Below are 25,779 nucleotides of genomic sequence, written 5' to 3'. Positions count from 1 at the left end.
CATTCAAATGCTAAAGAGCCATTTGTTGATCTAAAGCCTCTGCTAATCCAGCTCTATTCCCTGCCCAGTGCCGCCTTCTTCTCCTGCTTGGCTGACCGCTTCTACGCTGTGTGACTTCAGTCGTCAGTCAAGCAGGAAGCGGTGGCACGGGACGGGGAATAGAGCTGGAGTGACAGAGGCTTTAGATCTACAAATAGTTCAGCATCATTTGCATAATAATTGTCTTATTTCTCAGTAATGGACTGGCCATGTAAAAGTATTGCTGGACTGGTCTTTGGAAGAGCTACATTTGAATATTAAGTATTTTTTCTTTTGAGGGAGTGTTTTGAACAGATACAACACGTTTCCATTATAGTATATGGGGCTGTTCACATGTCCGTGTTTTTCATGGACCGTGTGTCTGTCAAGGAGACGTGTCTTTTCCCGGCAGCATAGATGAAAAGTGCCAAACAAGTCTATGGGTCCATGAAAAACATGTACAATGTACAGATAGCAATATTAAATATGGACAGCAGACGGATGCTAAGGATAGGAGAACCTTTGTCATTTATTTATCCATGCGTGAAAAACATTGATGACACACATACCATTTTTTTTTGCGTTCATCAAAAAACACAGACATCTAAATGAGGCCTTAGAAAGGCAATTTGACTGCAAAGAAGTCCCCAAGTCCCTAGGTAGCTGCAACAGTTTGCATGATGGCGAGAATGACAAGAGAAATAAAGACTTGAATTGACAAGTGTTCAGTCAGCCCATCAATTTAAAAAAGTCTTTTAAGGGTCCTTCACTTACCTCGTAAAGATTCAATCAGACGAGCATTGCTTAACACATAGCATACAGACAGCACATTGACCAATGCAAGTCAATGTGCTAGTTCACTTGAATGTTTTTACACATGGACCAAAGGTTAGCGTGTATAAAATAAAAAACAAAACAAAAAAACTCCCACAAAACTCCAGCATGCACTAGTAGATTAACCAATATTCCGATCAAACTCATCCATTATAAATCAATGGGTGTGCAAAAAAACAGATTGCGGCATACTGCTGAACGCTGGTATGTCATGCGTTTTTCATGCTGTATACTAAGCCAGTCTGATAGATAAGAATCTCAGAATCCGACTTCAAAGGTTTAAAATAAAATTAGCAAATTAAGCTCCGCTTGCGGAGGAAGGAAAGGGGTGATAGTGAGGAGGGTATTGACCCTTTCCTGCCCCATGTAATGTGGGGGACAAAACGGTGAAAGAAATGATCGTAAGCAAATGAACAAACAAGTTATATAGTAATGGCACTGAGGGCGATTTATAACATTTTGAGCAAGAAGTCAGCTACCATTGGCTTCAGAGCAAGTCTACCAGATGTGAAATATGGAGTATATTTCGATTGGCATCCACTATTGAACAGCGGGGAGTCCTCGCTGGGAACAAGTATGCCTAATTTGTAAGGGAGGGGGGATTGTTTAATCCATCTTTTCCAGCCATTGAATACATATCCAGATTTTCTAAGAAAAACCTAAACTGTCACATTGGCTCTTCTGTAAAGTGAATGAAAGATGGAATTAAATGAGATTGTCAACTAAAAAAAATAAATTTCAAAAATAACGAAAAAAAAGAAATGTATAAGACACTTATATTTAATAATGTCTGCAGGTTATATTGGGAAATGTAGTGACAGATCCACTTCAAGAATTGTGTAAAGGATTTCCTTCATTTTTGCTTTTACCTATGAACTCGCTCAGCAGGATTCAGCCATGTCGGAGATTCAATGGCAATTGCAAAATGATGAGAGTGCTGGTAAGTGTATTGCTGCCAATGTTCACAAGCCGGGAAATGTCGGAACACAACACCCCTGTCTGATAACTGCCAGGAGCTGAAGCATCCAGCAGACGGAGACGAGCCAAGAATTCTGTCACAGACATGCTTAAAATGTTCCTCATCAATTTATAATTATCACCACACAATTAATAGCAATTGGCAAAGATTAGTCCCTTTGCTGGGAACATATTGGACTTCAACAGTTTATTGCATTCGTTAAAAGGGGCAGTGAAAACAAGTCATTACCTATCCACAGGATACTACTATCAGTGGGTATCCGACTGCTGGGACCCACACCAATCGGCAGAATGGGGAATTTTTATCACACTGTAGTTACAAAATTAAGCAGCAGGTCGGAGGCTGGACAGCCTCTCCATTCATTCTCTATGGGGCCACCAGAAAAAGTCATGTGTAGAGCTCAGCTGCTCCATACAGAGTGAATGGAGCAGTGGCGGACCCTCCATTCTAACGGGGATAAAAGTTCCCTGTTCTGCCAATCGGTGCTGGTCTCAGCAGTCATACCGCCACCCATCAACACATTATCACCTTTTACTGGACAACCCCTTTAAGTCTTCATTGGACAAGAGGAGAAATTATTTACTTCTCTATATGAATAGGTAATTGTTAATTATTTAACTATTGCATCAACGATTACCAATATTTTTACTGTGGATTGACATTTTACATTATTTATTTTGTTCACCTTCATGAACAATTCATAAACAAATTAAAATCCCCTTCAGAAAATGACTGTAATTATACCACATCTCCCCCAATGCTGACTTCTAAAGATCTGCAGCCTTCTTTCCATTATACCGTTAATGAGGCTTTCGGGCAGTGTGTGGGCTGCTTCCCATACTTGGGCAGCACATGGTAAACTTGCTGTGTGTCATTACAGAGAGTGAAAATAGCTTGTGGCACAAAGAGCAGATGAATGTTGCAATGCATTCAGTCCTGATCCGTAAACAAGATGGGAAATGACACTGCAAAAGTTATTCCCATACAGGGGAGATGTTCAACACCGAGAGCAGATTTTACTCCAAATAATATACAGAAGATTAGCACCTCATATAAGGCGCCAGCGGCCCACAAAGCCAAATGGGAAGAAAGAGTGAACTCGCTTGACATTTTACATAGTCATCAGGGGCTGCCACATTTTTTGACAGTTAGAAAAGAATAGCCTAAATTAATGTTCTTGTGGTCTAAAAACACTAGAACTTCCATGGACTCCATTATAAGGGATCCGGCAGTCATCATGCCTCTGATAAACAAAAATTAGGACTTTAATTTGCACAGAGACAAAAAGACATTTATAGTTAACAACTCTTTGATTTTACAGCCTATCTGCCAAAAATATTGGAAATGCACTGTTCCCCTCACTCAAAAAGTGTAAAATAAGCGCTTTCAAAAAGGTATACGAATCCAAGATGGTACTAAAACTATAGCACACTTAGCAGAAACTAGCTCACACCGCTCTATCAACCCAAAAAAAAAAAATTATATATCTATTTATACGCACACATATATATATTTATATTATACACACTTTTTTCTTTTTAAGTAATATCATAAAAGCAATATGAATTTAGTATCACCATAAAAATACTAACCCTTAGAACGAAGTCCCTTCACTTTTTTATTATTGTGCCTCATAAAAAGTCAACATCTGGGTAGACTGTTAAAGGGGTGTCTCCAAACCTTTCATACTTCAGGCCTATTCTTAGTATAGGCCATTAAAGGGGTTGTCCGGCCTTAGGTTACGAGTCTGCATGGAGTCACACTATGACTGCAGACTTGTGAATCCTCACATTGTGTGCTGTGAGGACTCTCCCATGCCTGAAGCGGTGAGCATGTAACTGCAAGTATGTGATTTGCGTACATGTCACGTGCCAACTTGATGGGCACAGCCTCGCTCATTTTAAGTGGCCGGACACCGTATAGAATGTGTCCGTAAGCATGAAAACCACATACTTGTGGTCACATGACTGGCCACTCCCGGTGACGGAGAATCCTCACAGTGCGCATTGCACACGATGTGAGGATTCACAAGAGTGACTGCTGACTTGTAGCCTCAGGCCAGATATTAGATCGGTGGGGTACGACTCCTGGCACCCCTGCTGTCCAGCATATTCTAAATTGTTTACCAGGCATTTGGTTTTGTATTCTTTGGGGTTGTTCACTTGAACAAAATTGAGCAGCAGTGAGCACAGTACCAGGTACACCTGCTACAAAGTGCACAGAGCTGTGGCTAGTATAAAAAAGAAAAAAAATTAGGTGAATGTGGTAATTGACATAGTGCTGCAGCCCCTTCGCTAGGCAAATTGGATGAGTTAAACCCCCCATAATATTTTCAGGATGGGGTAGTGAGATGCAGAAAATGGAGATGCGAGGATTCAATCTTGGAGACAATGGAGTATGTAATAGACAAAAGTAGTCATTAGTGAAGGAGATCCTGTGAGGACAAGAAATTACATGTAGGGAGGAATCGGGAGATTAGGTCAAAGTACAGTATGGAGAGGAGGGGATACAGACAGGTTTCTATGCTTTGCTTTCAAGTACATTTTTTGGGTAGAGGAAAAATCAACAAGGTAGCTGAGGGGAGGATGGATTGCAGGGGGCAAGTGCGTTAAGCCAGAGACCACAGAAGAGGAAATGATCAAGGCATGTGCAAGCATTTCTGTTGACTGGGTGAGCACAGAGCTGTGAAACAAGACTGCCTACCATTTCTCCCTCAGTGATCCAGTGTAGAAGAGAGGTAGTACTCCCAATCTTTAACAAGAGGTCAACATGTCAGAGCCATATCACTGGCATCAAGGCCTCCAGTGTGGAGTGATGCCAGTAATACAGTATGTGACGGTTTGAGTTTCTCTGCTAGATCGCCGGAGGGGAAAAGTAACCAGCATTGTTTATTTTATAATTTTATCACATCTGCTGCTTCTCTATAGCCCACCATACATATTAGATTGCGATCGGCCAATTGATAAGCTGGCAGCCATCTTGGCCGTATCGCTCATATCATATACTAGATGGTGGCCCGATTCTAATGCATCGGGTATTCTAGAATATGTATGCGGCCGACCGGGCGCAATCAGCAAAACGGTGTTTAAATTTGGCAGCAATATCGGTGATTGGTCACGGGTGGCGGCCGCGACCAATCAGCGAACTGTGTTAGTGAGGACCGGAGAGCTTGTGTAAATTTGGCGATAAAATCGACCAATCAGCAGAGCGTTGTTTAAATTTGGCGCCAAAATCGCTGATTGGTAGCGGTCGCTGGCGGCCACGACCAATCAGCACAGCGGTGTTTACATTTGCCGCCAATCTCGCTGATTGGACGCGTCTGGCGTATGTGACCAATCAGCAGAGCGTTGTTTAAATTTGGCGCCAAGCTCACTGATTGGCTGCGGCTGGCGTCCGCGACCAATTAGCACAGCAATGTTTAAATGTGGCGTCAAAATTGGTGATTGGTCGCGGCCGCTATTTAAATGTGGTGCCCAAATCGTTGATTGGTGGCGGGCAGCGGCCGCGACCAATCAGCAGAGCGGTGTTTAACTTTAGCGCCAAGATCACTGATTGGTCGCGTGCGGAGAGCGCGACCAATCAGCGAATCGTATTAGTGAGGACCGGGGAGCGCCGCTGCCTGTACCGCTACTTCCGCTGCGAGAAGCCGGGACATGAGCGACTGCTCGCAGCAGAAGTATCCCGACCCGCAGCGCCGCTCCCCGGTCCTCCCTTGACACCCTAGCCGCTGATGTCCCCACAGTATCGCCATGGTGTTACTAAGGTCCGGACATTTGTGTTAAAAATCGCTGATTGGTCGCTGGCGCTGCCCGCGACCAATCACCGATTTGGACGCCAAATTTAAATATCGGCCGCGACCAATCACCGATCTTGGCTCCACATTTAAACACCACTGTGCTGATTGGTCGCCGACGCTGGGCGTGACCAATCACCGATTTTGGCGCCACATTTAAATAGACTCCGCGACCAATCAGCACAACGGTGTTTAAATGTGGAGCCAAGATCGGTGATTGGTCGCGGCCGATATTTAAATTTGGCGCCCAAATCGGTGATTGGTCGCGGGCAGCGACCAATCAGCGATTTTTAACACAAATGTCCGGACCTTTGTAACACCATGCAGATACTGTGGGGACATCAGCGGCTAGGGTGTGAAGGGAGGACCGGGGAGCGGCGCTGCGGGTCGGGATACTTCTGCTGCGAGCGCCCGCTCATGTCCCGGGTTCTCGCAGCGGAACTATCAGCACAGGCAGCGGCGCTGACATCCATGCGGCTAGGGTGTGAAGGGAGGACCGGGGAGAGGCACTGACATCCAATTGGTCGCGGCCACTATTTAAATGTGCCGCACAAATCAGTGATTGGTCGGCGTCTTGGCCCGCGACCAATCACTGATCTTGTCGCCAAAGTTAAACACTACTGTGCTGATTGGTCGTGGGCGCTGCCCGCGACCAATCACCGATCTTGGCTCCACATTTAAACACCGCTGTGCTGATTGGTCGCGGCCGATATTTAAATGTGGCGCCCAAATCGGTGATTGGTCGCGGGCAGCGTCCGTGACCAATCAGCACAGCGGTGTTTAACTTTTGCGGTAAGATCAGTGATTGGTCGGGTCCGAAGACCGCGACCAATCATTGAATCGTCTTGGTGAGCACCGGGGAGCGGCGCTGCCTGTGCGGGTACTTCCGCTGCGAGAACCCGGGACATGAGCGGGCGCTCGCAGCAGAAGTATCCCGACCCGCAGCGCCGCTCCCCGGTCCTCTCTTCCGCATGGAGGTCTGCGACGCCGGCGGTCCTTCCGCTGCTACCGGCCGGGAGATGAGCGCCTCGCACCGCTCATCTCCCGGCTGCATCTCCATCCCGCAGATGGGTCTGGCGGTCGAGGTCCTTCTGCTGGTACCGGCCGAGAGATGAGCGCCTCGCGGCGCTCATCTCCTGGCTGCATCGCCGCTGAGCTCCGTCCCGCAGATGAGCCGCTAACGGCCGCCATCTTTTTTCAGAAATCCCGCGGCGCTGATTGGCCGCTGCCGGACCAATGAGCGACGCGGGATTTCCTGGACAGACATATATAATAAATATATATTATATATATATATATATATATATATATATATATATATATATATATATATATATATATATATATATATATATATATATATATATATATATATATATATATCTCTCTGTCTGTCTGTCCAGGAAATCCCGAGTCGCATATTATATATATATTATATATATATATATGCATTAGTTCGGCCTCCAGACAGTTTGTTTATACGAAAGCCACTGCCAGACATGCCTGGCGGTAACTTATCTCCATGAGAACAAAAAAAAAAGGCAGTCCAAAATCAGACATGTTGGATCCTTAACACTTGTATGGAGTAAAGTTGCGCCCTCCAGTCGGATGCGCCCACTGGCCGTTCCGGTCACTAGTGACACGGGGCGCGGCCTCGATCAAAACAAGTGTATGGAAGTGAGGCCGCGTCCACTGTCAGGGAGTATGTAAAAGTCATACATACCCTCCGGTCCTGGATCTGAAATCGGCAATCCCCGCAGAGAACAGTGCATGCACTGAGGGGATTCATAAGTCTGCAGGCACACAGAGTGACCATAGACTTACCGGTTTAAACCGGGCAACCCCTTTAAGGATCAATAAAACCTTTAAAACTGCATACATTTTCAAACACAAAATCTGAATGAGATATTTAGTAAAATCATTAACATTAGTGTAATCTGTAAACACTGCAATTATTCCAGTACAAAATAAAACGGTAAAAAAGCAGGAATACAACAAATGTAAATTTTGCCCGGTAACCAATGAATAATATTCAAACTACAAAAACAAGAAAAGTGCAGCAATGTTGATCTTACAGTCCGGAGTACAAGTACCAGCAACACTTGACCCCCTGATCGGGCAGAAAGCTCACAGTACAATCGTCTGTCCCCGATCTAGGGCAGGAAGGAAAACTGGAAGTGGAGTCTAAGGGCAGTGGGGTAAGGTGGAGAGGTGAGCTAAATACCAACACCTACCAGGTATTAACCCATTCTTCTACCCTATATCATCAAGTAATGAGGCATTACCTTACACCACTGTGGAATAAAAATAATCCCAAATTAAAATTGAAATCAAACACCCGTTCTGCCACATCCCACCGAGGTAGGTGAGGGCATTACCCCAGACCAGCGTGGAAACCCCTACAAAACCCTAAACTGTACCCTAGTCCATCAGGGAAAAAATATTAACCCCTTCACTAACTGAGACCAACAAAACTGATGGCATTGCCACTACTACTATTCTGTTGACTAAACAAGATAATCATCTACTAGTGAAAGCAAGAAGAAGAATATCTTATTTTTACTTTGTTTTCGGCCACTCTCCCTTGAAAGGAATAGCCAGAAAGCATGCTACACGGCCACTCCATTCAACCTCCTCAACACAGTCATATGGGGGAAAAACTAGTCACTTGCAACCCTTATTCTAGCTTCCTCAGCACTCCCAAAATTATCACAGATTTTGATTATAAACGCTAAATGTTTTTGGTGGGAAGCTCAGTAGAGAACTAAAGCAACGTTTACAGCAAGAGGGAGAAAATTAGGATATATATATATATATATATATATATATATATATATATATATATATATATATATATATATATATATATATATATATATATATATATATATATATATATATATATATAATTAGCATTTCTTAAGCAGACTTTTACATCCGAAGATCTCTTACTGCTTACTTTACCTTTACATAACCTAGCTGATGGTTTAAGTGTAAGTAAACTACTTTTCTATTCTTGAAACTTTTGCATTTTGCCCCAATAGCGTGGTCAAGCCCTACAGACAAGTCTCATTTCGCAGTGAATTTCAGAAAGCCGTCCTTAACAAGCTGTTGACTATTGAAGCAGGGAATCTGATATTATGCTACTAGAGGCTTAAACTTGGGCACACAAATGAAGAACGCACAGACCTTTCAGTGATAGCAGAGCCTGAGCAAAGCACTGATTTAATTTCATGACTGCTGTGTACAGATAGCTGGCATTACTAAATGCTGCTCTAATATCAACTTGTTAAATTTGAACCCGCACACAGCGTATCAGTATACATGACCAGACTAACTGGAGTCGAGGGAAATATTTTGGGAGCTGTTTATTTTTAGCCGGGCTACAACGCTGTACTATGGCTTCGATGAACACAATCATGCTGGGGGAACCAATGTTAACTGACTATAAGAGTCACAAGTCATCAGGATACTCCAACATTCAAGATCTAATTAGGAATTGGCTTATTCCATCACAATAAAGAATATGCAAACTGAAATAAAGAAAAGAATCAATGCAAGAACATTACACTGGCGGAAAAGTAAAAATTCCAGAAACTCACATACTGAGATACAATGCCACAATAATAATGATCAAGAACTTCAAAAGATAGGGAAGGGAAAAAAGGAAAACAAATATACAATTTCTATGTAATAAAAAAATCTATATATAAAAATGTTAGTATATTTCAGCTAAAATTAAACATTTAATCAGACGCAAAATATTAACAGAATATTAGTAAAAGATGATAATCCGCGGTATGACAAATGGCTTGCTAGTTAACCTTGCCAATAAAAAGGAACTCACCTTGAGGGGTTTCACAGAGGGTTTGACAGTCAGACCAGTGGAGGGGTTTCTTATAGATTGTCTCTTAAAGCTACAAATCCTACTTTCACTTCCAGGTGCAAACTGTATGTGCAAATGGGATGACCCTAATTTGGGGTAATTATACTTAAGACTAGAAAAGTTAAGTTTGTTGGGAGGTCCTTCCGATATACTTCTTTGGAAAAGCTGGCTCGATTTCCTGTTGGGAATAACTTTGTTACCCTGGTCTCCATTAATACTGATTTGACATTCCGAAATTTTGTGTGGCGAACACGCAGAGGTGCTGCGCGATAATCGGATGTGCCGATGTGATTGGGCTCCAACGCAAGGCTTCGATTCATGATGTCTCCGTGATTTCACATGGCTGCCTCCACTGCCTGCTGACAATGGTCTCTGATGAGAAACGTGAAGTGAAATACTAGAGAATCCATCCTCTGCGGTATCGGTGTTCTGAAGACCATGTGACGGAGAGGCCTCTTGCAAAGAGTCATTCAAGTAAAGTGGTTTAACATCTCTAACTTCACCAATAGTGCAATTATTTTTGGAAAGACGGACACCATTGACTGCGGTCGAAAGAAATCCCTTGGATGAGGTCTGATCTTCCTTCTGTGCAAGCTCATTAGAACAAAGCATGAATTGATAGGATGTCTGATAAGGGCCTTTGTTTATTGGGGGGCTCAAAGTAGTTGGAGAAGTTGGTGGCGTTTCAGAGGGACTCCGAGGGAATATAACCAGAGAAGAACAACGTCTCAGAGGAAGCCTTGTTTTTCTTCTTGATGGCATATTCCCCATAATCACTTCTTTGTCCATTTCATCTTGGTCAAAAGGAAATGTACTTTTACACCTTGAATAAACCTGGCGAACATTATGTAGTTTGGAAGGATTCGCTTCAGCATTCATATAGGTTGCATTGCTGGCAAGAACATTGTTAATGTAGTTTGTGTCACCTAGAGAAAGCGTGCAGCTACTATTGTCACTTAAGACACTATTAGAACATGAACCAGTGTCGCTTGTCGTACTCGTACATGACCCATAATCACTGCTGTTACTACTGAATGAGCCATTGTCGCTTGCAGCAATACTACACGAACTGCCGTTGTTAGCCAAGGTGGTATTTGGGAAAGTGCTGTCATTTACGACCGGGTGACAGCTATAATTCCTGCTCATGTTAGAACTAGAATTAATCCCATCCTTGTAATCACTGACGAATGAAAGGTCTTCTGGAGCGAGCTCTGAATTGCCAGACTGATGGCATCTACCATTGCGGCTGGGCTGTAAAGAAATCTGCAGTGAGGAGCTTTTTTTGCTAGACGGGGAAACAGCATTACCTTGATGGGACTGTTTGATTTCAGGTGAAGAGGAGCGTTGCACTGTTTGCCGTGGAGACAGTCTCATCTGGATCACACTTGGTGCAGAAGAATGGGAGACTCTTTGGAAGCACATGTGAATATTGCTATCCAGACCATCTCCGGAGCTGTCCGGCAGTGGATCAGTGTTACTTCTTCTGGTGGCAAAATGTAGTCTTAACCGACGGGCCATTTGTTCCTTCTGACCATATTACTAATTCAGATGTGCAGATCTCTTTCACTCCCCGAGCAGACCAGAAGCAGCAGAAAAACATGTAGATCGCAGGTATTACACGGCAGCAAAAGCCACAAAACTGCCTCATGTGTCCCAGCCAAACACAGGAAAATGATGAGCCACAGGGTAGAGCAGCGCACGTCATGAAACAAACAGACCATTCCTGACTCCACGGTTTCTAAAGCGTCTTGGATTGCTTGTACTCCAACTGCATTCACTTAGCAGGCACTTGATTTCTAGCGACATTTAAGCTCTGCTCTCCTGCTGCATACTGGCTGTAACGCTGCCAAGCTTGATTTAATAATACCTTCTCCAATATGCATGAATGAGTCCACCCCAAAAACAACACTGCTCCTCCGTTTGAAAGATAGCTGTGTTTCCTTGCCTATGGTCGTCCTAGCTGAATCAATATGCCTACACTTTCCTCTGCAGCGAGCAGCCTCTAATATTTTTACCCATACATATAGAGTTACAGGAAGTTGCAGGGAACGGAGTTCCACATAATTGAGTATCAAAGTTAGGATTGAGTTACTAAAAACTCTCCATAATAGGAAACGATTGAAGATTCTGCTATGCAGGAAACCACTGGTATTCATCTGAATTTCAAGTTTTAGGAACAGAAAGAAAACTTTTACTTTAAATATTAGGGTCTTATTGATATCTGTAATTAAACACGAGGTTCATCTGCTTAGTGCTTGTACACACAAGCACTTGGTCAGACATTTACTGTTAATGCTGTAGATTAAATGGTAATACTGAAAATAAACAATTCATAAGACCATATCATAGATAGGAAAAACTAATTCCTTTCCTGCGGGAAACTTTCCACATATTATTGCTTCAATGACTGGTAAACTAATGGCCAGAAGTTAATGTCATATTCCATTTCAGCAATGGTATTTTTTTAAAAAAAAAAATTAATGGTGATTTTTCATTAAATTTGCTACAAGTAGTACTTGGCAATTTTTTCCATTTATTAGAAGAACTGTAAGTAAAAATATAAAATTAAAGATGGCTACTGCAGTTACATTTTTGGGGGTAAATAAAATTGTGGAAATCCATTTACGAGCACCGCCACATGTTCAGACTATACTGGTACTCAATGACAGATCATAAAGGGTGTATATGATGAACATGGTAATTCCCCAGGGCTTGCCAAACCTAAGAGTTGTGCACAAATTCACTTGATTTTAACTTATGTTCCTCATGATGTAAAGCTACAAGGGGTTAAATAACAGTATAAAGGTATTTGTATAAGGTAATAAATGGGTAGGAGACCAATACACTGGCTGCACTTTTTTTTTCATAAACACAGGTGCCATCTAGTGGTGAAACAAAGGTATCACGTATGTCCAGAATGTAATCATATAATGACAATCATTTATTTCTCCATTTCAAAATTCAGATGACATTTAATTTAATAAAAAACAGCGTGTCAATGGTTAGATAATCAAAGATGGATACATTAAAAAGAAGAGAGTGTGTGGATATAAAAAGGAGTCAAAGGAGATTCTAAAGATGGAAATGTTACAAAGGGCTGAAATCAGAGGAAACAAAGTGAGATAAAACAGCTGAAATCACAGTGCAATACTACTGCACTGTGAATGGGAATTTACAAGTGTTTATACAATACATGCAATTAAAGAAGATCTCCTTATGTGAACTTCGCTTTAAAGAGAATCTATCACTAGTGTTATGCTGCTCTGCGATGGGGCAGCAAAATGTAGGGCAAAGACCCTGATTCCACCAATGTGTCACTTACTGGGCCGCCTGCTGTAGTTTTGATAAAATCACTGTTTTACCTGCTGTAGTTTTGCTAGTTCTCTCACTGATTATCTAATTCTAACCTCTCCGGTGTCATTAATTGCCATCTGTCTACATTGTGCAATCAGCAGTGGGATCAGGGCGAGACAGAGCTCCTGACTATCAAGGACTACATTGCGACAGGTGTACTAGTCCTCTCAGACTCTTTCACAGTTAGCCCAGTATTTTAAATACTGATAGTCTAGATGCAATGTATATAAATCACATTACAAAATACATAATTAGAAGTGTGACTCCACTCACAGAAACTATAGTATAATCCCTAGAAAAAAACAAACAAATGTAACAAACTAAGAATTATGACTGTTAAAGAAGAAAAAGAAGTTTGGTGCTGTAACATACACTACTACAAGTCCTGTTTTGTTTTTTATGGTATACATTTTAGTGGATCAGCATTTATCGCTGGTGAATTTACATAAATGGGAGCGACCCTGACCTGAGAGGAGCGGCATCATGAGGGCTCAACTGCTGCGTCTCAGCCGAGTTGTGCATTCATTACCAACCCAAAACATTTTTAGACTGAATACTCCCATAAATTAAATCTTTAAGTATTAAAGGGAATCTGTCACCAGGTTTTTGCTAAGTAAAATGAGAGCAGCATGATGTAGGGGCAGAGACCCTGATTCCAGCAATGTACCACTTAGCGGGCTTCTTGCTGTCATTTTGATAAAATCATCGTTTCTCTGCTGCAGATCTACCAGTTCTCTGAAAGCTGAGCTGTGTATAACCTCATCCACATCACTGATTGACAGCTTTCTGTCTATGCACATTATACACAGAAAGCTGCCAGAGGCGCGGTTATACAGAACTCATGAATATGGACGACTACATGGCAGCAGGTTTACCAGTCCTCAAGTGATATTTTACCAAAACTACACTGAGCAGCCCAGTAAGTGACATCACTGGAATCAGGATTTCAGTCTCTACATTATGCTGCTCACAGATCAGGAGGTGAAGGATTCCTTTAACAGTAATGCACTTCTGATAAGCCAGAGAGAGAGAGATATCTATATCTACATCTATCTATATATATATATCTACATCTATCTATATATATATATCTACATCTATCTATCTATCTATCTATCTATCTATACATACAACTATATGTCTACATATCTAGATTAGATTGAACGATCTATACATCTATCTATATATATTACACACAGATATACAATCAAGTAACTGTCTTTATTTCAGAAATCAATAATAAACATGAAAATAAGCAACTTTGTAATATATTTCAACAAAGAAATCCGCTCCTCTCTCGGACAGGATTGGTCAATCATTATCACACAGGCGCCCTCCTGGGGGCCCCACACGCCGGCACCCTGCTGGGGGGGGGCCCACACGCCGGCGCAGCAGCTTGTGTTCAGCATTTACTCAGTAAATTTGTGCTCGGCCAGTAACAATAGAGCACGGAGCAGACCCCAGAAAGAATCAATATGCTTGTTTTACAAATCTTGCAGCCAAAGGAGCACAACAAGTCTGAATGAGGAGATCCTGAGCTCCTTACATTACAGTTGGTGCATGGTTTACTAAGATTAGAAACAGGGAAGCAAAAAATCTGGAAACCTAGTATAAGAGAAAAGCAGCTGGCCAGAATGTGTTTTTTGAAACAGATCTGTCACTGGACACGATGTGATATTCTAGTGCTCGCTGTGCATTGGGGAGGGGTGCTACCCCTACTGGCTGCTGTAACGGCAATCACTGTGAAGAGGTCGAGGTGAGACAGGCAGCATACCGCTTATGAATATACTGGACTCATAACTAGGAGTCCACTATATATTTGAGTGCGCTTATTTGCCAAAAGGCACAATATTTTGTAGGCCAGTAGGAGAGACGATCTGAACTTGTAATATGGCAAAATTAAAAAATATTTTTTCTTTCCCTCTTATGGTACATTTGGTAGAATAAGGGAGTCTAACCAAAATAGAATTTCGATATTGAAACAATGGAACGACCTGACAGACACTTTTAGCACCATGGCATTATATACATGAGCAGGTCCTGTCCACATCAACAAAATTCACAACATCTGAAAAAAAATAACCCCATAGGTAATAACCCCCAGTGTACAATAAATTAGAAGGTACCATCAGCTGAGGAACCTGGTGCGCCTGGTTAGGACTGACTGCAGAGCTGGCATCTGTGTATTGGTGATTGCGTGGGCCTCTTGTGCAGCCACAGTTGCTGACTCTGCGGTTCCGAATGGGAAGTTTTCTACATTAAGCGCATCATTCGCTGCAAATAGCAGGTGACCACTAGGGGAAGAGGCGGCAGCGTGATGTACATGCTCAGTGCAAGGAAGAGGAAATGAAGCCCTGGACCACATGAAATACATAAATGTGATTAATCTCTATAACAGAACTGGCATATCACTGATAAGGATTACATTTTAATGGTTATAATAGGAAACTGACAAATCAGCAATACCCGGATATGTTTTTTAACCTTCATGGCTGGTCTAGTTTCCGTTTTTGCCTTTTCCTCCCCTTCTTCCAAGAGTCATAACCTATTTATTTGTCCGTCCCCATAGCTGTATGAGGGCTTGTTTTTTGCGGACAAGTTGTACTTTTGAATGATACCATTCATTTTATCACATGATGCACTGGAAAGCGGGAAATTTTTTTTAAAGTGTACTGAAATTGCAAAAAAAAAAAAAGTGCAACTCCTCAATTTTTTTTTATTTAACATGTTTACTATAAAAAGGTAAAACCGACATTGCAATAGGATTCTCCAGGTCAATACGATTATGCAGATAAAAAAAAAATTACATCAGGTGTAAAAAAAAATGTGGAAATTCGTAAAAAAAAAAAAAATTTTACTTTTGTCGCTATTTTCTGAAGCCCGTAACATTTCATTTTACAGTATATATGGCTATGTGAGGGCTTATTTTTTGTGATCTGGGCTGGCATTTTTATTGATACCATTTTAGGGTAGATACAATGTTTTGATCACCACTTATTGAATTTTATTTCAATGTAGTGCTGCAAAAAAAAATTCTTGTGTCTCAATTTTTTTCTCGTTACATTATTTACCGATTGAATTAATTTATTTGATATTTGGTATTGATAGAAGTTCAAACTGTGTATTTTGTATTAATGGTTTTATTTTCAATGGGGCAAAAGGGAGGCGATTTAAACTTATATTTTTTTCATATTTTTAAAAACATTCATTTTTCATACTTTTACTATATGAAGCTGCGATCGTCTAATAGCTTGTTCTATACATAGCAGCAGGGCTGTGGAGTCGGTAAGCCAAACCTCCAACTCAGACTCCACAATTTCCATGACACCGACTCCACGACTGCGACTCCCTCATACATGGCTCATGTTTAAGTGATAAAGTAACTGTAGCACAGATTCATCGCAGCTAAAAGTCTAGACCCTTAGATCAGGAATAGGACAGACATTTATAGAACATTTCATAACTTTCCCAAATTATTATGAAAAAAATATTCCCCACAAACTGCACTGAACTACTGTACCCAATTTATTATTTTAGGAGTCGGAGTCGGTCCGTTTTATACCGACTCCACGACTCGGACTCAACAGCGAAAATCTCTATCTCCTATGAACTTCAGTTACAGGCTGGCTGTTACAGAAGGTTTGTAATGACACGGGGGTCTTCAGCAGACCCCCAGCTGTCATGGCAACTCATCGGCACCCTGTTATCACATCACGTGCACAGGGAATGAAGCTGACATCTGCGCATATCAGTGACGTCATATGCCGCTGCGCTGGGACGCAGATGTCAGCTGCTGGCCTCTGATAGGCCGGCGGCTGACACTGGTATTGCTGTGCAGAGAGCCGGTCTCTGCGCAGCAATACACTGCACTACAGCGCTGATGTCAGCGGCTGCTGGACGGGGCCGCAATCATCAAGGAGTCTATGGTGCCTGCGGGCCACAGGTGCAGAAAGGACGCCGAGGGAAAGGAGGACAGGTGAGAATAATCTTTTTTTTTTTTTTCTGTCATGTTTATGTGAAATACAGCACAGGGGACCTGTGCGCAGTATGGAGGGGGGTGGACCTGGATGGGGGACATGTCTGCAATATGGGAACCGGGATGGGGGACATTACGACAAGAATGGGACCAGGATGGGGGACGTAACTTCAAGATGAGGACCTGGATAGGGACATATCTACAATATGGGAGCCAGTATGGGGATATACCTACAATATGGGGACCTGGATGGGCATATGCCTACAATATGGGGACCTGGATGGGCATATGCCTACAATAGGGGACCTGGATGGGGATATGCCTACAATATGGGGACCTGGATGGGGATATGCCTACAATATGGGGACCTGGATGGGGCACATTACTACAAGATAGGGACCAGCAATGGGGCATTACTACAAGATGAGGACCAGTTCAAAAGGTGTATAGAAAAAAAAATGGTATCACTAAAAATATCACTTTGTCCTGCAAATAATGCAGCCCTCCAAATTAAATGTTTTTCCTTGTGCGGCCCATATACCCAGCTGAGTTTGAGACCCTGGCTCTAAGTTATACTCTTTACAAGTAACCCTGCAGGTATGATCGTAGTTTCAGATCCAATGCTGTTGCACTGTAGAAGCCAATAACAGTAGGCAGGATGCCGCTTATAGCAGATTGATGTTGAGTTATCAACTTTTTAAAGAGACTGTCAGCACAGAATGACTGTTCCAACCAAGTACAGGCGCTCGGTGCTTCACGGCGGGGCCTATCATTTATATACACCGTCCCACCTGCTTGGTGTCCATCTAGCTCTACCCTTCCCTGGCTCTTTGAAGCCAGAGCTGTCAGTCAAAGAAAAGGGAGGTGTAGATAGAGGGAAAACAAGCAGGTGGGAAGGTGTAGTTAAATGAGCGGACCTGACATGAATCACCGAGCAAAAGGACTTTGTTTCAACAGTTGTTCTGTACTGACAGAGTCCCTTAAAGTTTTTGTCGGCAGCAAATCAGAAACGCTTCATTTCTGTCTATGGGAATAATAGACCGCCCACATCTGTCACCATGTTTAGTGGGATAACCCTTTTGGGATGCATGCAGTTAAAGTATGGAAACATTTCTACTCACATTTGGAGGCCATTTTTTTTACAATACACCAATTTAGGTAAGAGCAATAGGCCTGGAGTTAGGACGAGAATTCTGTTTAGCTTCTCAGTTTACCCTAATGAGGACTGATAAATTGCAGCAACCCCCTGCTGTGTGGGCCAGGCATTGTCAGCACAGGATTTCACTGTTTCAAAGTAAAACACAACAATATAATCTTTAACAAGAAAACCAAATGTCAACTAATTTTTTTTAATATATATATATTCTATATATAATATTTACAGTTATGAGCGAACGTGCTCTGTTAAGGGGTTTACTGAGCACGCTCGGGTGCTTATCTAGTATCTTCGGCGTGCTCGAAAACCATGTTCGAGTCACAGGGGCTGAACATCTTGGGGATGCTAGACAGCCGCGACACATGCAAGGATTGCCTATTCGTTAGGTAATCCCCTCATGTGTTGTGGCGGTCTAACATCCGCGGCAACTCGAACATAGTTTTCGAGCACGTCGAAGATACTCGGTAAGCACCCGAGCATGTTCGGTTAACCCCTTAACCGAGCATGTTAGCTCATAACTAATTCTATACTTTAGGGGAGGTCCACTACGCTTAATGCACCAGACGTCTGGCAAAACTGTCATACAAAACTTGCACCCTTTTAAAATGTTTTACACACTTTCAATGAAGGCAGATCACTGAAGCAAGAGTGATTTGTAGGGAGAAGGGCATGAGATCTGGAAGTTCAGTGTCTCTCCCCGCTGAATTTCTCAAAAAGAAAAAAAAAAAGAGGATTTAATCAGCATTAAAAGCACACACACGTTATTAGTTAGGGGTACAAAAAAAAATTGTAAAACCCCTTTAAGTCAAGTCATGGATTTCTGTAAAACTTTCCGCTTAAACCAGTCATCAATGCAATAAAGAAACTTACCAAACGATTTTCATCGAATACTTCAAAGAGGAGTCTGTGCTTCTTTGGAAACACCTGGGAGGGAATATAGAAGCGTTAGATCAATATATATACCCACCTTTAGGAAAGGATGAAATACTATACATGAACCTGTGAGTTTTAAAGACTTCAAAATGTAACCAAAGCAGTCTCCAGAATGTTAAACACTCTTGGCCTCAAGCATAAAACCAAGAGCCTATAAAAAAAAAAAATAAAGTGTCTTTCAAATCGTTTTTCAGAAGCTTTTTTTGATAAATAGCTGACATTTGTATTCTAGTATTAATGTCATATTAAAAATAATACAGTGAGCTGAGACAGCGACCTTCAGCTACGAGATTCAGTGTATTGCCACTGCCACTGTCTGTAATGCCAGTGTCACTTATAATAGGGTACTGTTCTACAGCTGGGAATCACTGGGTGCCCCAGTCCTCCTGAGACCTGGGCTCTGCTGAGCACTGTCTATGTCAAGCTCTGTGCTCTGCTTTCTCCAGTAGTCCCATATACAATGTACTGAGTGAAGGTTGAGCATGAGAATCTCCGCTCCATTCAATACAGGACTCTGCCAGGTTTTTATGGCCCCGTGCTTGTGATCACTGGGTGCCCCAGTCGTCAGACACCCAGCAATCAGTACGTTATCATCTACTCTATGAATAGGAGATTACTTACTATCTTGGGAATAATCCTTTAAAAGACCCTTAAAGGATTGTCCACTTTTATAAATGTGTTGGCGGAAATGCTTTTGTGGCATTTTAAACTATATAGCCATTACAGGATCCCCTACTTGGGGAAGCACATGTTCATGTGTCCTTCAAGAAAGACCATTCCCTGCTCCGTTTGGCAAAATCATAGAAAAGGGAGCACACGACCAGACCTGTCCACTAGCCTCATTTATATGAAAAACACTTAATATCGGAAAGCAGGCAGTCAGTCAATCTACTGGAGGAGATTGATGGACAAGTCCAGTTACATCCGACCCTAGAATGGCAGTTCATGGGATGTGTGAGCGAATAGCACATCTCTCTCAGGTTGGTGAACCTACTCAGCTTCTAAAGAGGAAGTCACTTCAGGAAACTTTAGGGGTTTTTTTTTCCTCAAGCATATTTCGCTTATTGTTTGTAATAAATTTCCTGAGTGCTTTTTCTAAGTTTTTGAGCAACAGTGTTTTTTGGGGCTTTTTTATTTTATTTTATTTTTTAGCATTTTTGTGGGATTTTCTTACTGATGTTTTAAATTTTTTTGTTCTTTAAACTCCATTCATTCAACAATGAAGAAACCACTAGCTGTTAATCAAGCAAAAACATAGTCAAAATGATCAAAAAGATTCCTCAGACGTCTTTGGAGCTTTCGTGTTGACTCCTATTATAAAAGTACACAGCAACTTCAAGAACAGAAAAAGCCTTTACAGTGGTCGCAACACCTTTTTCAAGCTCGGAGTCCGAAGAAATCTGAAGTGGTTAACAGCTAAAACAGAACATATACAATTTTTTTATAAAAATGACTTGCTATTCATATGTTCATTCTATTGAGTGGTTGGTCAGCTCTTTTTCGGGCCGTTTTTCTGCCTATAAAGATGTTGTGTGCACATATCCTTAACAGAAGAGCTCTGCTCTTTGTGAGGAAGGCTTCACTAACCAGTGGGCAGAGCTTTACAAAGGGGTAGATCGCACTAAATCTGCCTGTAATAATAATGATGAGCACACGCAAGCACACTTTAGCCCTAAACAGTCATAGCTGCAAATACATCAATAGAGGAAATGGCATACAATAGTGATTATAAATACAGGGATGCGGTAAAAAAAAATTCTACCCAATTAATTACATATAACCCAGACCTAGAAAGCAGCAGAAAAGAGCCAAATAAACAACAAAAGTTTAAATAACTGGGAACATAAATATTATGAAGCACTACAGTTACATAGGTAAAACATGTATATAATAACCTGCTACGAGTGTGCAGACTGCGACCAACGCGCGTTTCACTTTTCGCTTTCCAAAGGGAAATCAACAAAAGGAGCTAAAGCTGGACTCATAAAATGCTCATCTTAATATCATGATTATATTTATTTTGATGTCAATTTCCAAAGTGTATCAACCTCTTCAGCTATAAGAGATGTGCTTAATATGCAGTTTGAATTGTGAAATGATTCACTGTTTTTTGCAGCTAAACACCTGTTATACATGCAAAACCACATGCCATTAGGAATCAATTAGAAAAACTGAGGTAAACAGCATGGGGTAGAGTTATTTCTCGACCCAAAGCATGCTACCTGCGCATGTACTTTAAAAGGTATCTGTCAGGCGATTCATGCTGCTCAAACTGGGAGCAGCATGAATTGCAGTCAGGTATAATATTCTCTAAAACACCATGGTGTTTCAGAGACTGTATACTTTGAAGAGGTGCTGTACTAATCTAGTTTAATGCTATGGTTGGTCCCCACAGCTGGCTCTTCCCAGTACCTTGATAGGTCTCTCCCTTTCGTGTACATATGGAGAGACCTGTCAATCAGCTGCAGCAGTGCTGGGAAGAGCCGGACTAGTCTCGTCTCCGGCTGGACCTTCAAAGTATATTTTCTCTGAAGCGCCGAAGTGTTTCAGAGAATATTATACCTGGCTGCAAACAGCAACTGATGTTGCCCACTGTTTGGGCAGCATGAACCGCCTGATGGTATCCCTGTGAGAAGCAGCCAGTGCATCTTACTTAGTGATGGTATTGTGTAACATGCATCTGCAAACAGGATTTTGTAACAAAGCAATATCACATCCTATGTAGCAACCTAGATATCATTCAGATGACTCCAGAATATACTTAAAAGGAGTGTGATGTTAATAAAAGTCAAGCAAACAGAGCCTAACCTCCATGGCTGCAATACGTTATTCTAAGTCCATCGGACACAGTGACCGTTAGGCCAAATAATATTTTGCACTTTGTATAGGAATCTGCTTCAACTGTCAGTGAGGAGTCATTTCTATCCTACATTCTCAAACGGTGGGAAGCACATGTACAGTGGGCACGGAAAGTATTCAGACCCCTTTAAATTTTTCACTCTTTCATTGCAGCCATTTGGTAAATTCTAAAAGGTTCATTTTTTTCACATTAAAGTACAATCTGCTCCCATCTTGACTGAAAAAAGCCAGAAGTGTAGAAATTTTTGCAAATTTATTAAAAAAGAATAATTGAAATATCACATGGTCATAAGTATTCAGACCCTTTGCTCAGTATTGAGTAGAAGCACCCTTTTGAGCTAGTACAGCCATGAGTCTTCTTGAGAATCATGCAACAAGTTTTTCAAACCTGGATTTGGGGATTCTCTGCCATTCTTCCTTGCAGATCCTCTCCAGTTCAGTCAGGTTGGCTGGTGAACGTTGGTGGACAGTCATTTTCAGGTCTCTCTAGAGATGTTCAATTGGGTTTGGGTCAGGGCTCTGGCTAGGCCAGTCAAGAATGGTCACAGAGTTGTTCTGAAGCCACTCCTTTGTTATTTTAGCTGTGTGCTTAGGGTCATTGTCTTGTTGGAAGGTGAACCTTCGGCCAAGTCTGAGGTCCAGAAGAAGAGGTTTTCATCCAGGATATCTCTGTACTAGGCAGCATTCATGTTTCCTTCAATTGCAACCAGTCGTCCTGTCCCTGCAGCTGAAAAACACCCCCATAGCATGATGCTGCCACCACCATGTTTCAATGTTGGGATTGTATTGGGCAGGTGATGGCAGTGTCTGGTTTTCTCCACACATACCGCTTAGAATTCTCACCAAAAAGTTCTATCTTCGTCTCATCAGATCAGAGAATCTTATTTCTCATAGTCTGGGAGTCCTTCATGTGTTTTTGAGCAAACTCTATGCGGGCTTTCTTATGTCTTGAACTGAGGAGAGACTTCCATTGGGCCACTCTACCATAAAGGCCCGACTGGTGGAGGGCTGCAGTGATAGTTGACTTTGTAGAACTTTCTCCCTTCTTCCTACTGCATCTCTGGAGCTCAGCCACAGTGATCTTGGGGTTCTTCTTTACCTGTCTCACCAAGGATCTTCTCCCACGATAGCTCAGTTTGGCTGGATGGCCAGGTCTAGGAAGACTTCTGCTGGTCCCAATCTTCTTCCATTTAAGGATTTTGGAGGCCACTGTGCTCTTAGGAACCTTGAGTAATGCAGAAATTCTTTTATAACCTTGGCCAGATCTGTACCTTGCCACAATTCTGTCTGAGCTACTTAGGCAGTTCCTTTGAGCTCATGATTCTCATTTGTCTGACATGCACTGTGAGCTGTGAAGTCTTATATAAACAGGTGTGTGCCTTTCCAAATCAAGTCCTATCAGTTTACTGAAACACAGCTAGACTGCAATGAAGGAGTAGAACCATCTCAAGGAGGATCACAAGGAAATGAACAGCATGTGACTTTAGGCTGCGTGCCCACGATGCATTTCTGCTGCGGAAATGCTTGAAAAACGCTTGGTAATACGTGCCCCATGGTCCCCAATGAAAATCCGCATGTTCTGTGCCCATGCTACGGAATTTTCCGCAGCGGATTTTATGTGTGGAAAAATTTGCAGCATGTCCATTATTTGTGCGTTTACGCACGCGGAATTGCCTTAGAAAAACGCATGGCAAATCCGCATGTCAAAAACGCTTGTAAAAATCAGCATGCGTTTTTACTGGCAAGGACATGCAGAAATGAAGCAGAAATTTTCTGCTTCATTTCTGCATCGTGGGCACATTGCTCAGACACTCATATTTAGGCTAAGGGTCTGAATACTTATGACTATGTGATACTAATAATGAGAAAAAAAATTAACTTTTTAGAATTTACCAAATGGCTGCAATGAAACAGAGTGCAAAATTTAAAGGGGTCTGAATACTTTCTGTACCCACTGTACCAAAGGGGGTATAGGCCATGTGTCTATGGGGGTACTCAGAGTATTAACCATTTTATTCCCTGTATAATGAAGGTAAAGTGAGCACTTGAGGGGGAGAGCTCTGACAGCCCAAGATAATAAAGGAAGCACAGCTTTTGCCATCCAGTGACATTTGGTAATGAAGCAACAATAAAGAAAATAAGAAATGCTTTGACTGTTTTAAAAACAACTGAAATACTTACTCTGAGCAACATTTCCTCGTTCCATTTTGGATTAAGGCTCTGAAACACATAGGACAAATGGTACATCATGAAAATGTTAGGTACCGGAATATAAAAAAACAAAAACGGACATGTACGGTAAGCAGTCTACGATGCTAAAAGTTGGTCTATAGTCTTTATAAATACTATGTAGAGCAAAAAGCCAAAGATAGAAAACATTATGGACAGGAGAAACCAGTACACCTGGCTACTGGACGCCACAACATGGCAATGTTCATGTATTCGAAAAGATGTCATTCTCATTTCAGCAGCGCTATGAGCGCTCTTGGCCATAACGTGCTAACCCGGCTTAAGGAAAGTGGTTTTGTTGTCGCTTTTTTTTTTTTTTTTTTTTTTTAAATGAGAACAAATCTATTTGAAAATCCTAAATGTAATAATTATGTCAGCATGATCAATTCCCCAAACTGTTTATATGGTACGTTGCTCAGTGAAAGAGAACGTCATCCACACCTTTACTTATCAATCTGCTGTTGCCGACCCAAAAACTGCTGTTTTAAGTCATATGTGCTCTGGGCGTGTCAAAGCATTTCCCAAGACACAGCATCCCTGGCTTAATTCTTCTTTACCTAGCGCCATCTTCTGCCTGACAAATCATTGGTTTGATTACAGAGCCGGTGAGCTGTCAGTCAATCAGTAAATGACGGCTACATGACCATAAAAACAGTTTGGAAACTAATTTTATGATCCTAAACTAGATCATCATAACACACAGAATAGTTAATAAATAACACGTACCATATGTCTACTTTATACCAACAATTCTCAAGCATCCTTTTATTTTGTGAGGATGTTAAAAGACTTGAATAAAAAATTGATAAAAGGGCACTTAAGAAAAAAAGAGAAACCAAACTTTTAATTACAGGCAGGTCGGTGGTGTGTCTGGGTCATGAAACCCCCCGGTCCCAGATTCAATAAAAAGCATAGTCTTGTTGCACACCTTTGGGGGTTTTGTTTGCAAGTAGATCTTTGATGGTCCGGAAGCTCTCAAATAGCTCAATTACAAAAGTCGTCTCAAGCTGAGAAATGTGTAAAATTGCAAAGTGTATGTAAAACCAAGCAACTTTGCAGTTTATCACTTGTACAAATCTTCACTACTCAAGAACAGATAGATTTTTAACTTTATAGTTACTCATTGCCTAGGTTACCGTCCACTCTGCTGCAACCTCAGCCTGGCCAGCTACCTAGGTAAAGAGAGAATGGCATGAGCAGGCACTATGCTTTACAGCTTGCTTGTGTTGCGCTGAAGCTGGCCGCTCGCTGGAGCTGACCAGCCTCAGTCCACATGTACTTACCCCACGCTGCAAAAGCAAAGAAGTCTCTACTGGCTGCCTGGGAGATCACGCAGTTCAGACCAGCTGCGTGCCCATGCCGCCAGCCCAAGTGGTTGATCTTTCAGAGGGCACCAACTCAGGTAAAGTCAGGAGATATGCACTCCCGAAGATTCATTTTGAGACAATCCCTTTAAAAAATTCAAATCTAAAAAAGGGATAAAAAGGTTAACTTTCATTGAAAATTAACCAGCAATTTTTGGACATTTTCGCTTTTAAGTGACTTTGAGGGGCCTACATATTATAAAACCTCCAAAAGTGATACAATTTAAAATAACTGCACCCTTCAGAGTATTAATAACTGTTGTCAGGAAGTTTTCCTTAACTCTTGTGAAGAACCTGAAGAATTAAAGTGGAATGAAGAAACAAAAAAACTAATTTTTTTTCTTAGTTACTTTAGCGCAAAATGTTTCAGTTTCACAAGAGGAAATAGGAGAAAATGA

General features: G+C 41.7%; 1 protein-coding gene across 2 annotated transcripts in view; it reads right to left on the bottom strand.

The window, feature by feature from the left end:
* NEDD4 (NEDD4 E3 ubiquitin protein ligase) overlaps nt 1-25,779 on the bottom strand; it is a 155,356-nt gene that overhangs the window by 70,812 nt on the left and 58,765 nt on the right. The window contains exons 4-5 of one of the 2 annotated variants that reach the window (XM_073652994.1): nt 23,970-24,008; nt 18,867-18,920 (exon numbers count right to left, since the gene is read on the bottom strand). In XM_073652994.1, coding sequence (XP_073509095.1) covers nt 18,867-18,920; nt 23,970-24,008 — 93 coding nt within the window. Of the gene's footprint in view, nt 1-9,471; nt 11,508-18,866; nt 18,921-23,969; nt 24,009-25,779 lie in introns of those variants that run through there. The other variant, XM_073652993.1, reaches the window with a different exon arrangement.

Source organism: Phyllobates terribilis, unplaced genomic scaffold (genome assembly GCF_046119375.1).
Source record: "Phyllobates terribilis strain yellow unplaced genomic scaffold, ASM4611937v1 Scaffold_11__3_contigs__length_659146591, whole genome shotgun sequence".
NCBI lineage: Eukaryota > Metazoa > Chordata > Amphibia > Anura > Dendrobatidae > Phyllobates > Phyllobates terribilis.
The sequence above is the reverse complement of the archived record's forward strand: the minus strand, read 5'-3'. Positions and strand labels throughout refer to the sequence as shown.